This window comes from Thermobia domestica, chromosome 1 (genome assembly GCF_964235325.1).
Source record: "Thermobia domestica chromosome 1, izTheDome1.hap1.1, whole genome shotgun sequence".
Classification (NCBI taxonomy): domain Eukaryota; kingdom Metazoa; phylum Arthropoda; class Insecta; order Zygentoma; family Lepismatidae; genus Thermobia; species Thermobia domestica.
The window spans coordinates 24502285-24516003 of record NC_137454.1 but is presented as its reverse complement, the minus strand read 5'-3'; the positions used below and the strand labels follow the sequence as shown (position 1 = coordinate 24516003).

General features: G+C 36.2%; 1 protein-coding gene across 1 annotated transcript in view; it reads left to right on the top strand.

The window, feature by feature from the left end:
* LOC145683816 (rifampicin phosphotransferase-like) overlaps positions 1-13719 on the top strand; it is a 204744-nt gene that overhangs the window by 36784 nt on the left and 154241 nt on the right. Inside the window, exons 10-13 of the mRNA XM_081755413.1 lie at positions 2590-2746; positions 5265-5448; positions 9939-10084; positions 11764-12030. Of these exons, the coding sequence (XP_081611539.1) occupies positions 2590-2746; positions 5265-5448; positions 9939-10084; positions 11764-12030 (754 nt within the window). The remainder of the gene's footprint in view (positions 1-2589; positions 2747-5264; positions 5449-9938; positions 10085-11763; positions 12031-13719) is intronic.

Genomic DNA, 13719 nt, shown 5'->3' with positions numbered 1-13719 from the left:
TCACTTTTCTTTTTTAACTGTTCAAATGTAAGTACAGATTGGAAAATTTTGTTCTATAAAACGTCAAAGTTCACCACCAAAAATGTCTATCGTCGGCTTTAGACGCTAGCAAATCGCAAGCAAAATTCGTTTCTATCGCATGGATGAAAATTCGGTCTAATTCGCACCTAAATTCGCTCTTGAAAATATTAGGAAATTTTATGATTTGGTAAAGAAAAGGTCATTTAAAAAGTCACGAAATTTCATTTTGGAATTTTAGTAGACACCCTGTCAATGATTTATACATTCACTTTTCTTTTTTTTTTTTTTTTAAAAAAAAAAAGGACAGCATTGTACGTGTTATAACGTATGTCTTCAAACCTATTAGTTAATGCAACGCTGCGACTAAAGTATGAACATCGTGTTTTATCGACATCGACGGTTGTTAAGTTTGGAACTTATTTTAAACAATTATGTACTGTTTGCGTTTATTTTTGGTTTCGGATGAACAAGATAGTACAGTGCTCCCATGTTTAGTGTTTAATGTAGAACTCGAAAACATTAGAAAACAATATATTCTACACAGAGAAAAATCCGTTCTCCGGACAGCGGTATATTGTACAAATATACGGTATCCCCTTGCTTAGTATAGAAATCAGTACGGAACATACGTTACCCGTATGCTACATAGACACTGTCCTTAGATGTTACATCATGCTGTTGGAGGATGTCTGACATCTAACAGTTTTCCGTATATCACATGCATATACTTATTTACCTTCGTCAGCTATATGTTATATGCGTCGATTTGTATGTGAGATCCTGACCGCCTACATTGTTTAATACAGAAAGTACAAATAGATGGAATACATACAGAAAGTATTATAAAACATGCGTTTTCAGTTATACGTCTGCTGAACGTTGTCCAAAAACTACAGGAATTACGCATGTAACATATTTTTTTAAGTACGCCAACTATATTTTTTTTCTCAGTGTACTTATAAAGTGTCCAAAATAATAACTCGGTCGAATGTCCGTTAAAAGCTTAGACGAAAAGATACCTCATGAATTATATTTGTGCTAACATAGCAGAGTACGAATTCGAGTCCTATTACCTCTAACCATGAAATGCTATTAACGAGTTTCCTCTACCAAAGCTTATATATTTCTCCTGTCTGTCCGTGTTTTGGTTCGTCCGTCCGTCCGGCAGTCCGAAAATCTCAAGAACTACTTGGTAGGCCACCATCAATTTTGGCCAGGATGTAGAAAATGAGACGTTAGGAATCAAGCTGTTGATGGAGATAATATTAAACTGGAAGCTGTAGAAATAAACAATTTCCGGTTTTTACCCATATTAGCATTCGAGACTTTTAATATCCTTAACTCCAGCTTTCATTGCTAAATCTGTATGTACACTGAGAAAAAAATAATTGGAGGTGGCGTACTTAAAAAGGTAGGTTACATGAGTAATTCCTGTAGTTTTTGGACTTAACGTACAGCAGACGTATAACTGAAAACGCATGTTTTATAATACTTTACGTGTAAGTGTTCCATCTGTACGTACTTTGCGTATGAAACAATGTAGGCGGTCAGGATCTCATATACAAATGGACGTACATAACATAAAGCTGAGGAATGTAACATAAGTATATGCATGTGATATACGGAAAACTGTTAGATGTCAGACATCCTGCAACGGCATGATGTAACATCTAAGGGCAGTGTATATGTAGTATATGAGTAACGTATGCTCCATACTGATTTCTGTAGTAAGCAAGAGGATTCCGTATGTTTGTACAATATACCGCTGTCCGGACAACGGATTTTTCTCAGTGTATATTTCGCGCGGCGGGATTACAAAACGAATTAAAAGGGAGTGCGGTGGCTCAGTGGTAGAGCGTTCACCTCTGGTGCTTGGGGTTCCTGGTTCGATCCCAGCTCGTGCCGTGTGAACTTTGTGGTGGACAAACACCGTGCTCGTGGGTTTACTCGGGGTTCTCCCGTTTCCTCCCACTTTCTTCATTCCTCCATTTCACTCACCTCTCATCATCCTTTAGCCTAACTGGCATAAATGTGGGACGTAAAACTGTAAAATTTCATTTCATTTCAAAACGAATAAAAAATTGTAAGAACTGGATGAAACCAAATTTTAGCAGGATATGGGTATGTCATCGGGACGAAGGGAGTCCAAAGTGTCCTACCAAATATCGGATTGGTGGAAAATTCAGAAAATTCTATCCAAGTACTGACCTATGAATTACATTGAAATAATAATGTATATTTTATAGTTATTCAAATGAGATGCCGATACACGGAAATTTACGAAGAAAAAAAAATACTATAAATAAAAGAAATTATTTCCCGAAAACCTAGAATTATTCTGAAACTTCTAAATTAATTCTATTCGGACGAAAACAAAAACGGATTTGGTACGTAAACTGAAAGTAGTTATACAGTAAAACATGATCATATATACTATTGTTGTACAGTGTGGTTTAAAATTATTCGGACCCTAATTTAAAACAATTTGATACTACCTCTGCTGTAACTGGGGGTTACAAATATACGAATTTATTCCACTAAACAGTCTGATAATTTTATTTGTTCCAGCAACAAATGGGAAACATTACCACGCAAGTATTCAAACTTTAGAAGGTGGAACAATTGTGTATAGTCATCGCCCTTGGAAGACTGAGACCCATCTGGTTCTGATTGAGTTTGGTTTGAACACTAAAAGAGGATATGGATTAGCAGAATTCTCTTACAGGTAAATATTTACTTCGCTATTTATATACCTGATCTAAGTTTTTAGTAGTGGTGGGTACAAAGAGCGTCGGAACTAAGTTTTTAGTAGTGGTGGGTACAAAAACCGGTTTTTCGGTTTTCGGGCTTCAGGAAAACCGTGACCGGTTTTTGAAAATTTTCAAAAAAACGGTTCGGTTTTCACCTAAACCGGTTTCGGTTTTCTTCAAAACCGGTTCCAGTTTTTCCAAAATTTGTTCTATTTCTGACCAGAATAGTGTTTCGTTGTTCTTAGGAAACCGAATCCGTTTCCACAGAAATAGTTTTATGTTTTCCAAAAGTTTTCACCAAAACTGGTTTCGGTGAAAACCGAATCGGTTTTTGGAGAAAACCGAAACCGGTTTCGGTGAAAAACCGAACCAATTTTGGAGAAAACCGAAATGTCTGTTTTTCGGGTTTCGGTTTTTCTAGAAACCGGTTTCCAGTTTTTATTTTAAAAACTGGTTTTGCTCACACCTAGTTTTCAGTAGTGATGATACAAAATTTATAGTTCTATTCTTTGTGATTGCTTTACATCGTCCTTTGGTTTTACAGATTTCTCAAAGGTGTAAGAAGTAAAGATAACGTATACTTTACCCGTTAATAAGCCTTTTACGTTCTACACTACTGCTGGTTACATCTCGGAACAGATCGTACAAGAAACCCGAACCTCGTGTATTTCTGTGGTTTCAAATCTTCTCTTATGAAACCAGTAGTGTGAATTGGGAATTGCCAAAGGTTTCGGATGCAATTCCAAAACTCAAGAATGAAAATATTTTTTTTCCTTTGGAAAGTTTTGAGTATTCAAAACTTCATGTCATTACATTAATTACATAGTAGTATTTGAAAACGTGAGATGAGCATACATTTATTTTTATTACTAATAATTCAAAATATAAATGTTATTATTATTTCCAGAAAAGAAATCTAGGTTTTCATTTCTTCCGAATATTTAAATTGTTAAATAATAAAATTAGTGCATTTATTAAGTATATTTAAATGTTTGTAATATCTTACAAATCAATATAGTGATTGAATGGGTGCATAGATGTCAAACTAGTCTAAGCAAAACTATTCCGACTCTCAAAGCAAGAATATCATATTATGCTGCTTTACGTCATAAAAGATTAATTCTCAGTATCAAGGAAATTTCTCTCAAAATGTCAAATGAGATTTTATAAAAATGCAGTCATAATGGTAAGCGCCGTTTCCGGTGAAACTGGGTTATTAGGTGGAATAGGTTGGGGTCGAACCACAAAACAGCATCTAGGTCAAGGATGTTATAAATAGAGGATCTGCCCATATGTATCTTCATCCTATTAAATCGATGAAGCCAAAAAACAAGCGAGCATTGGCACGTCCGATTAGCTACTCTCGTTTCTGCCATCTTCTGATTGGCTACTTTCGTTTCCGCCATGATTGTTGGCTCAAAACATTGCGATCCTATTGGGCGGAGTGGGCAGAGTAGGGGTGGCGAAACTGTGACGAATGGCTTCAAGATTTTGTTGTAAGGGCAGATCCTCTATTTTATAAGATCCTTGATGTAGGTAATTTAATTTCGTAAATGTACCTGTAGATGGCAGCGGAATCTTGTTTGGTGTATGTCATTGCATTGAATTGTTGAATCTTCTTTTCTCAGCGTACTCGGAAGTTAGAAAATGTGACATATACCATAGGCTCCCGAGCCATAATCATAAATTTTGATTATGGTAACCTTAGGCCAATCCATGCCCCAGTTCCTATCTTTACATTAAACAGGAATGCTCAGTTTTAAAAGAGTTGAGTTGATTTTAGTTTAGCGTCCCGTTCAGCAGCGAGGCTATATGAGACGTGGACCTACTGATTAACATGGAATCCGAACCACATGAGCTCACGCCGGGAATCGAACCCGGGTCTCCCACGCCACGCTACGCCCCACCCGGGTCACCCACGTTAGGCGCGTACGCTAACCGCTTAGCCACAAGGGAGCTCTCAGTTTTAAAAGAAAACAAATAAATAGTTGGATTAACAATCAAATATAAATTAAACTTATCGAATAACATTGAGGTGATACGTTACCTTAAAAATGCACACGAAATTTTACAGCAGGAGCTAACAGGGCCAGATTAAGGGGAACTGTAGCCTCAGGCATCCAGGTGGACACAGACCTTTACTCTGATCAAAATCTCAACTGCCTACCTAAAGAATATTATAAAGATACAAGAGTCATCATCATAATATAAAATATGACCAAAAATATAAAGTATATTTCCGTAACTTTTCTACTGTACTTCCACAGAAATGTATTAGTTGATGTCAGCAGAGGCCTCATATATTTTTTTTCTAGCCCTGAGCCTCCAAATGGGTTAATCCAGCCCTAAAGAGCTATATCGAAATAATAAATTGAAAAACAATTCAATTAAATATATATTTAAGAATAGACATAATACAACAATTATATAATCAAATGTCAAGATATTTTTTATAGTTCATATTTATGATTTATTAACTTCTCGTCTCGCCAGGTTCACAGACGTCTGTCCCATGCCCGCAGGCGAACTTCTTCCTTATTTATGTGAGCCTGATATAGATATTACAAACATCAGACCTCTGGTGGTAAATTTTAAAAACAAGGAATGTCAAAATAGCCGCTTAGTCGGAGGGAAAGGATCCTCTCTCGCACTTATGAGCTCCGTACCGAATGACAGGGTAAGTGCATAGGTATTTGAATTTGTTACTTTTCCAGATTTTGACAGTGGAGTAGTTGGTGGGTGTTATTTATTTGCAATGAGTTAACTGTTTCTTACAAGTGTTAAATGTAGTTGTTTTAATCTGTTATTCACAGATATATTCTGAAACGGTACCTGCTTCAGAATATGAAGTGCCACCATAAAAATTATTTATGTAGACGATGTTTATGATCAAATAAAACTATCGCCAACTTTTCAGCACTAAACCTGCCACCGAAGCCCTTTTTCCTACATATGCTCCCCTACTAAGAAAATCTATAGCACGAAAATAATATTTTTCGTTAGAACAGACAACTCACACAAAAGACAGCGTATTGACGCAGTTCCGCTCAGATAGACCACCTTTATCCTTAACGCTATATGACGCACTGTGTGGCTGGCATTACAAAATACAGTGAACTCTTTTTAATTCGAAGTCCAAGGGAACACGAAAAAACTTCGAATTATCCAAAATTCGAATTATGCAACAGCATTTTTCACATATATAACAACAAACAAACCAAAGTACTGTGCATCAAAAACATATTCATATGGTGTAGACTTTACCTTTAAAGCAGCTTATTATTTGCGTGATCGAATACCGCAAACTAACAAACGATATTGACTCCTCATAATTCGAACTACGTGTACAATGGAAACTATATTTACGTACAACACTACAACATACATTGAATAGCGCAAACAATTAAATACCAGTAACAATTTGAATATTCTGTTTTCACTTTTAAGAAGTCGTAAACTTCATTTGCTTAAATTTGATTGTTTTTGTACGGTCAATAAATCTTGAATTTCATGTATTGCGTGGAATACGATATTAAAAACATTTAGTTGACTTCATCAATAATTCAGGTTAAATTTTCAACCAATTCTGAAACAAGATGAGATTGGTACACGTTGTCTATCTTTACTTCTTCCCCAACTCACCTTCATCTTTATCATTACATAGATTTTATATTTATCTTTTGTATTACTCTTCCCTATGGCTGCATCTGGATAACTGAAAACACGTTAAAACTGTATTTTTCTGTTTACATCTGTCCAGCAGTAAAAATTTTCAACTGTATTTACTTCGAATTATCCAAAACATAGGTTCAAAAGTTCGATTTATCCACGATTTTTTACTATTGTTTTCAATACAGTTTTCAAGGGGAATGGACTTCTGTTCGAATTATCCAATATTTCGAATTATCCAAGTTCGAATTAACTAGACAGAACCCAAAGTTAGCTTATGCTGCGAAACTGTACGAAACAAGGTGACTGCCTTTCTTTTCTAATGAAAAAAAAATGCCATGCACTGCTCTAAATACTGGTTCAAGTCATTATCCCGCCAAAAACGTCAACGAGCGAAGTAGCTCAAGTGGTAGAGCGTTGGCTTCGCATTCGGGAGGTCATGGGTTCGATTCCCACTGCCGACCATCCCGACTGAGGTTTTCCAGGGTTTTCCTCAGTCACACCAGGCAAATGCCGTGATGGTACCTACTAAACAGGCCCTGGCCGATACCTTCCCAAATCCTTTCCATTGTTATTATTGTTGTTAGATATCCAGTATAAAATGGCCTCTAAGCTGTATCTGGTGATTGTTAAATAAATAAATAAATGTGAAAAATAGAGCCAAGTTCTCTCACATTTATCATTTTGTAGGGCCAGAAAAAGAATAGAGATCTCTAAAGATGCCGAGTTCTGTTGAAATTCGGGAATTGCAATATGAAATTTGCAACTTTAGTACTAAGAAGAACTTGTCAGCCAAAAGCCTCTCCAGCACTAACGAGTAAGCTGGTAAATTTAGTTTTCCGGCTTTCAGATTTCCATAGAATGTGACGTAGTTCTAGAAAATTTCTTTGATACAAAATTCAACTTGAAATTCACCGCAGGTCAAATCATTCCTTATATTATCGTTAACCAAATTGACAGCTTTTATGTAAGTAGTCTGAAAATTTTGTTAATGTGGGTTCAGGTTGAGGACGAATTAGATAAAACGAATCAAAACCACTAACCGCCATATCCAGAGTCGTTTCGACGTATGATTAGCGTCATACTAAACGCTTGACTACTGCAGAAAACATACGTTAGTCGAACTCTTTAGTATGGCACTAATCGCGCGTCAGAACGTAATAAATACGTTCATGAACATATTTAGAGCATTCACCTCTGGTGCATGGGGGCCTGATTCGATCCTAGCTCGTGTGGTGGACAAACGCCGTGTGCGTGGGTTTCCTCGGGGTTCTTCCATTTCCTCCCACTTTCTCTATTCCACCACTTCATTCATTTCTCATTATCACCGTCTCTTTTAGCCTACCCGGCATAAGCGTTGGACGTAAAACTCAACGATTTTCAAGGAAACATCTGAGAAAATTTAAGTAAGTGTGTAAGAGTACATGTTTCAAACTAATTAGAAAAATGAACACCAGAGAGTCAAATGTGTTTCCTACTCTGTGGCCGTCTATGACTTCAACTAAAATATTATCCAAAGATAAGACATACGAGGTGTGTTCGAATAGAAATCGAACTTTTGGAATAGCGCACTGTGACTACTGAGCGCACCTAGCGGCAGGTTTAGACAACAAATAGTCATTTACCTCGTTTCAATATGATCGTTAATCGCATAGTTACAACCGCTGAAGTGAGCATATGCACAAGCTGTTCGTCTGATTAATAATACAGTAACAATGAAAGGTCTTGAAAAGCAACGTACGTGTTTGAAATTTAGCTACAAACTCGGCAAAGCATTTACAAAGACATGTCAATTCAGTCAGGGTCTCCTCGTCCCAAAAAAGCACGCATGAGTCGATCAAAGATCAAGTTGACATTGGTTGTGATATTGAAAAACCGTCATCCATCATGAATTTGTATCACGTGATCAGATGGTAAACAAAAAGTTTTACCATGACATTTTATTGCAGTTGAGAGATGTAGTGCGCAGGAAGAGGCTTGAATTGTGGGAAAACCAGACTTGGATGGTGCACTCTACCAATGTGCCTACTCACGCTTGGCTTCTCATCCGCAGTTATCTCGCAAATCATCAGACTTCTGTTGTGCCCCATCCACCCTATTGCCCGGACTTAGCCTCAGTAGACTTTTTCCTGTTTCCCAAACTTAAAATCACTTTAAAAGCACGTCGTTTCCAAACCATAGAGGCAGTGATGCTAGTTTGAGGGAAATTTCCCGCGGCTTAGGGAGATTTAGCAAAAAAAAATTTAAGGAGAGAAAAAGGGAGATTTTTACGAATATGAGAGTAAAATGTAGGGAAATTTAGCTTTTCAACAAATGTTACTAAGCACTGTGGCAATATGACGAAATACGATGGCATTTCCAGAATCCCACACGCAAAGTGACAAACTTCTCTTTTTCCACTAGCCTTCCTGGCTTAAGGATGTTGTTATACAAGATAGAATTGCAGTAATAACAGAAGATCAAAATATATGTTATGGAGATATGAGCACAGTATAATAATCCATGGATACGCATTGATGCTCTCTTTAAACAATTACATATATCTATCTAAATATCGATGTTTCAGAATTCACCGGTACCAGCGAAACGAAAGCACCACTAGTACTTGAAGGAGTATTCCTATACATCAACTTCCTTTTTTACAGTTCCTTTCACCGATAACGGAGGATGGTAAAACATGGATATTTAGATAGAGAACATATTAGTTCCTGTGTAATTCCTTAAACCGCTTGGGGTAGGTCCTATAGTTCCTAAGTTAGGGAGTTTTGAAAAATGATTTTTCGAATTTTAATGGATCATAACTCTGAAAGGAGGCATTTTTCGGCCCATGTTTATCAGAACTTTTTTCTTTCATTTCGTATAAGGAATCGCCTCCCAAAGTTTGTCGGTAGAGTTACCTACCACTCTGTATATATATATATCGTCTATTGCAGTAATAATAATAATTGACACTTTATTAGTATTGTTATTTATGTACTGTATCTATACCAAATTACACTGTCAAACTAACTTATTGTCTATATTGTCGTTTTACGTTCCCTTAATAGTGACACACACATTCCTTTACATATGCACTACATGTAATATAGTATTGATATTCAGTACACTCATGTCCAAAATTATTGTCACATGACTATAAATATGTTGTAGGAATATAATTTGATAACGTGTATAATCGACAAAGACATGTATGTGGCAAATTTCATGTCCAACGAGCAGTAAATAAGAACAATAAAACGAAAATAAAACTTTGTTATTCATTTAGCAACATTTTGTTTTACTCAATCTAATTTTCGTATTTATAATTCGTTTCCTGTGAAATTTACCACAAATATACATTTCCCAATTATACACATAGTATCAGTATTAAAAGTACCCTGCAAAATCATTATCAAATTATATTCTTACAAGAAGACAGTTATAGATATGCGACAATCATTTTGGACATGTGTGTACATATATATTGTATTTTGTGTAAATATAATCCGAATTATTTAGTTCACAGTGCCTCCAGGCTTTTGCATCACAACTGTGGCGTTTCAAGAACAATGCAGTATGCACCAAACATTGACAAAAGCAATGCAAATGGTGGAAGACGTGGCATATGGTAACGAGAAAGGCAATTTAAAAGAGATTTGTGACAGGTAAAAATATATTTTAGAAACTTTTACGTGTCACTAGACAAACCTGCTATGAAATACAGAGGATAGGCAGTCTGTTCATAGACAGAGGATAAATTTTGTCAATAAATTAATTAGGCGTGTTGTTCATGAAATTGTTTCGTTAATTACGAATCGACAAGTATTCTGATACAGACTATTGTACTTCTCTTATAAAATTTGTTGGTAAAATTAGATCTGTAATTGAGAGAAACGTGCAGGATATAATTAAGTACAATACAAATAATACGTAAATTATTTTTTAATATAAAAAATTTTTGTATTCATTATAATTTCATTCTTTTTTTGTAGTTCATTTTATGAGTTCTCTTCAAAAAATCAAACCAAAATTCATTTTATAGATTAATAGTGCAGTCCTATTTATTTTTAATTGTAATATTTTGTGTTCAATGAGCTGCTGCTTTGAAAGAAATACATTTTGACCTTTTGCTATTCTCGTGGTTCCTTCTATGGATGCATTTCTGAAATTCTACACTATCTTTGCCAATAGATCCCAGATTAAGACTGAATCTTCGCAACCATTTTTTAAGCATTTTGTGATATAATGCTGCTAAAGGTGAAAGGTTCCTTTAGGCTTATTTCTTCGTATGGAAAAACTGTGAGTTACAATGACAATATTACAGCGATTTGACGTATACGTTAATTTTGGGTACATGTTAACTTGAGTAGTAATATGATAGTGAGGTCCTCCATTTAAAAACTTTTTTCTATTTTTTCATGTTATTAATTCAATGTACAGTCTAGTTAAAAAATGAAAACCAACCGTGCTTTAAAGATCAGCCGTAAGTATGAAGTTCTAATACTTTGGCTGTAAATAAAAATGTGAACTGTCCAAAGAAAATCCATATTTGTTTAATAAAATTTCATCTCTCGGTAAGAGTGCAAGATTTTTTAAAGAAAGGCGGGTGGCCTTGTTTTTGTGAACAAAACTGTACCCAGTGTAATCGCTGCAAGTAATGCTTTGATTAATCCTTAAAAAAACACCGAAAATCAACATAGATTTCATAAAATCCGGTATAATATCTCAGTCACGTTAGAAACACGATGAATCCTACAACGTTAGTGTCTATAATCTGTAAAGAGCCGCGGCGGCTTAATGCAAGAGCATTCACCTCTGGTGCATGAGTTCTTGTTCAATCCCAGCTCACGCCAAATGGGCTGTGTGGTGAACAAACACAATGTATGTGTAGATTTTCTCGGGGTTTTCCCGTTTCCTCTCATTTTCTTCATTCCACCATTTCATTCATTTTCATCATCACCGTTTCCTGTAGCCTACCAGCATAATCGTGGGACGTAAAACTGAAAGACTTCATTTCACTTTATATAATCTGTAGACAATTTGGATTATCTTTAGTTACGCTAATATAATTTATAAAATCTAGACCAATATAACTTTTGTCTAACTTCTATCATTATTCTTCGATATTCCGAACGTTTCGTCAAACTCATCAGAAGACATAAAAAGTATGTTTTGGTTGTTGAGTATCGAACAAGACAGCGAGAATTTATGAATCTCAGAATGAGAGTGACTTACTTGGATGCAGAATTAGATGTGTCTAATAATAGATCATTGTATAAATATATTGTAAACTAGGATATTGTAAATATATTGTGAATAACTTTCAACTTTTTGATGTTTTCAGAGCAGTTGAAGCATTTTCTTCGACTCCAGTCTTTATATCAATCCGTTATGCCATTGAAGAGGAGTTACGCAATCTATTTCCAGAAGAGAGTGCTTGTAATTTTCTGTTCGCTGTGCGATCGTCAGCTGTTGGAGAAGATTCCGAAGAACTTTCAGCAGCTGGTCAGAACGAGACATTTCTTGGATGCCGAGGAGAGAAGGGCATCTTCGAGGCACTTGTGAAATGTTGGGCATCTCTATTCGCGTATCAGTCTGTAGAATATCGCAGGTACAGTAAATTATGTATTTTTTCTCGATTTAATTTCATTCTCAAATGTGAAAATTTTAAATTGCAAACTATGTTATTTCATACATTATTGAAAAGATTGTGGAAAAGCAAAATTTTTGTAGGCGTAAAGTATTTCGTGTGGGACAGGATTACGCAATGGCCGCCATTTAGCTGTGATTTATTGCATAATCAGATAAAACTTATAGTAATGTATTTCGTTTCATAAATGATACAAACGCTACAAACTTTTTTCATTAAAAAAAGTGTGTTTGCTTTTCCATTATCTTATCAACAGCATATCAAATTACATGCATTACAATTCAAAATTTTCGAATGTCATCTCAGGGCCAGAGAGCCATTTAACATTTTCTTATAATTTTTAGTTTCATTCTTACCAGCCGTTTGTGATTTATACGCATTAAGGTTATTTCACACATAGTATGTCATACCCATTACATTCCTCTGTCGTGTTCCATCCGTGCTACAGCCGCGACCATTTACACATATCATGCTGTAGCGACCGCACAGCTACTGCTTTCTACACCATTTCCCTTGGTTCTTATCAACTTCGTGTCGCTTCGTGTGCTCCGAAGAAAGCCGAAGTATCGAGACTGCCGAGCCACAACGGGGCTGGTTTCTCTTCAAGGCGGCGTGTCGGGCCACGGAATGGGAACGGCACTATGTTTGAATTAACCTTTAGACGTTTTTATCCCAATGTGCAAGAACTCGGAATTAAATGGTGGCCAGTTCGTAAATAGTGCCCGACATGAAAAAGCTTTACCTATAAAAGTTGTTTGTTTTTCCATCATCTTTTACAGGTGACCTCCAGGAGCCCGATGATAGGTCCCGTAATTAAAACGAAGCTCTCCATTAGAAGATACGCCCTCTAAAATTTCCTATCTCGTATTTCGTTTCATCCTTTAATCTCCGTTCCCGGCAGGAGCTAATGTGGTTCGCGTTCTACGTTAAGCTGCAGGCCCACGTCTGATATATCCTCCCTACTAGTCTTTAGTCTTTAACAGCTTGTAATTTAGGTTGTTTCCAAATTTTTTTTACCACACCAGTTTCTCCCATTTATTTTTCTCTTTCGTGCTGCCATTCTACTATAGCACGGAAGGTATAAGGTCATTGGCTTGCCGCGAAAAGTTGTACTGACGTTTATGCGGAGTTACCAGCTTCGTTACTCGTGGCTCGCTGAGCGCAGTAGACGGTTGAGTGACCCTGCGATGAGTAAGTTAGGCAACTCTGAAGGGTGGTGATTGGCTATCCTCTTACCACATCCTCAGTGACGAGCAGGTCTAAGCGCGGGAAGCCAACGACGTCATACCTTCTGGACTATAAGCAAGTATCAATTTTAAAGTTTGATCCCTGAGTAATTCGACTATTATAATAATAGATGGCGTTGGTTGGTTAAATGGTTGTATTTATTGAACTGCAGAGGATAGCTAGATCATGATTTTAACATCTAAATACGTGTTGTGTCTTTAATAATCTATGCTATAAATATTATATAAAAGTGTAGAAATGATTCTTTATTGCGCAGCCCACAGTACTATTAACAGAAATGTGAAATTGGAACTGAATACTTTTCTTGTCACGAAAGCAAAAAGTAAGAAAGGATTTTTTAAAACACAGGGTGAATGTGCCAATAGTCGTCACTTTTTGATTGCAATTTGCCTTTTACTTCAT